Raw genomic sequence first — 2,500 nt, forward strand, 5'->3', positions numbered from 1 at the left:
GTTTCTATTTAAACTGAGTGGAATCCTTCAATTTGACGAAGAGTTTACCATGTGCACGTGCACACTTTCTCTCGGTATTTTTTGTCGACAAATTTATAATCTAGCGAATAACCATAGCCTTTTGGCATCAGTGTGATTTTTTTTTTTTTTGTTATTTTGAAAACTAGCCAAATTAGTTTTGATAAAGTTGCAAGGCATCCACGCAATGTTCTTAATTCTCAGTTAATATTAATCACTCCTGAGCGCCTTTACACTTGTTCATCTGGAAAATAAGGTATCTATTTAACTGATATTTTGCACAGGACAGACATGCTTCGGAACGGATGGATTATGCTGTTGATTATTACCTGTTGTATTGGATATTGTAAGTACCAGTGCTTTTGTATAATTTCTTGTTATTTTCTCAGATGTAATTTTCAGAGCAAAAAGTGTAAGAATGTTGTCGACCTTTAGGCAGTCCCATTTTTGCATGATTCTCTACAAGGCTACGAGAAAAAGGCTGTTAATGAAGTGAAGATAAATGGCACCCGCTCTGCACTACAGAATATCGGATAGGCGTGTCTGCTGCTGGAGAGGAAAAAAAAAAGAAAAAGAGGGAGAAAAAGAAAAAGTTAGGGACTAATTTTCACCCTAAAGGGGCGCCTGACTCGGTTTTCGAAACATTAATTAAACGATTCGGAGTATTTTAGTACACAGTGAGTCACGTAAACTTGTCGAAATTAACACTATTAATAAATTCATTTATTATAAAGTCTCTTTTTGACACGTTTATAGTATAAAATGGGGTTTGAAGCTGACACTAGTGTCGCAACGGCAAAGACTATTTATTAGCAGAAGTTTTAAGTAAACATTCTCAACATACTAAGAAGTCTACAGAACAGCTCCCTTGGTAATGATTCTGAAGTTATGGCTAACCCGCTTTCTTAGAAAAGTTGAAACACAACAATAAGAAAAAATTGAAGTATCATTCCTTTCGCTAACATTGTACATAACGTTTGCTTTTTGTTCTCAGCCAGTGCAGCCAGTTTACTTTCGAACAAATGCACCAAGGAAAAGCCTTGCAAAAACGGCGGAGCCTGTATTAAAAGTGACGGCTTCTTCAAATGTGTGTGCCCAGATAATTTTTCAGGAGACCTTTGTCAAACAAAGAAAGGTACCCAACGTCAATAATATTTATTCTAAAACTGAAAACGCTATAACGAATTTGTTAAAGGATGTTCCAAAATAAATCTCTAAAAAGCAGCTTAGTGACCCTTACACAGCAATGCAAACAAATATTTTCAAACTCACTAATTATTCCTGTAGTTGTTAACCAACCAGAACGTCTCAGATGGTCAGGTGGATGAGTTTAGAAACCCAATAAAACGAGTTGAAAACCACACGTCTTTGGAAACGATTTCAAACTCGTGCGTAAAATGTTTCAAGTTAATTAACATATCATATGTTAATTAAGAAACATCACAGTCAACACAACAATATTTTGTCCCTACTCTATGCGATGTATGCAGAAAAGGTTGTGAAAAAAGGTAAAATTGCATTTTCCCATTGGTGTTAAAACAACGGCGCTGATAAACTATAAAATGTGTTTTTTTTTATTTTAATGCACATCAAAAGCTCGGGTTTCGTGTTTCATCAAGGGCTCCAAACACCTCGTTCTTTCATCATTTTCTCGGTGTTTGGAACCCCTGATGAAACACTCAGTTTCGTTGTTGATATATTACTTCCTAGCTCCTAGAATCCCATCAGTATCTGCAATTAATTAATATGACTATTTGCAATTAATTAAATAACGTCGGCTCGCAATGTAAGCTTGGGATAATTGTGGCTAGTCAAGTCAATTTTATGGTTTTCAGGAGATGCTGCAGAACAATCGGACACTTCTGCACTTGGAAAATTGCCTAAACGTGCTGCAGGTATGATAATTGGAGTTTTTTCAAATCATTTAATGAAAGGACTTAGCACCGAGATGTATACGAAATTGCCGCTCTAAAGTAAGAAGGTTAAGTTAATACTATACAATGAAGTTGATATGAACTGCGGAAATACTGAGGGAAGATATCTGTTTACAAACATTGTTTTTGTTATTTAAATTTCCAACCAGAGAAACAAAAGACGTCTTTGTTTCTCTTGCCAATAGTTCTCTGGTTGGCACATTAATAACAATAGGTGTAGGCACTGATAGTTTTCGCTATGCATATATCTTATTAACCAAGCGCGAGGGCCGTACTGGGAGAATATCGGCAGGAGGTCTAGACAGTACGGACCGAACGCAACGAGGTCCGTACAAAAAAGACCATGGGCCGATATTTTCCAAGTACAGTCCCGAGCAAGCTTGGTTAATAAGAGATTTATTACACGATTGAAATCCTATAGAGGTGGCCTATCCTATATGACTGGTTGTTTCCTGAGGTCTCCTCGCCTAACACCCTGTTGTATTTTTAACTTATGTTATATATAAATATTGGCATATTGTTGTTTTGTTAGCGTTATTTTTCCTGTT

At 36.4% G+C, this 2,500-nt stretch overlaps 1 protein-coding gene across 1 annotated transcript in view; it reads left to right on the forward strand.

Moving 5' to 3' along the window:
- Positions 1 to 1,498: 1,498 nt before the first annotated feature.
- Positions 1,499 to 2,500, forward strand: part of LOC138046808 (chymotrypsinogen B-like) — a 10,829-nt gene continuing 9,827 nt past the window's right edge. Inside the window, exons 1-2 of the mRNA XM_068893388.1 lie at positions 1,499 to 1,526; positions 1,854 to 1,913. Coding sequence (XP_068749489.1) covers positions 1,499 to 1,526; positions 1,854 to 1,913 — 88 coding nt within the window. The remainder of the gene's footprint in view (positions 1,527 to 1,853; positions 1,914 to 2,500) is intronic.

The sequence above is a fragment of the Montipora capricornis genome, chromosome 4 (genome assembly GCF_036669925.1).
Source record: "Montipora capricornis isolate CH-2021 chromosome 4, ASM3666992v2, whole genome shotgun sequence".
NCBI classification, from domain to species: Eukaryota; Metazoa; Cnidaria; class Anthozoa; order Scleractinia; family Acroporidae; genus Montipora; species Montipora capricornis.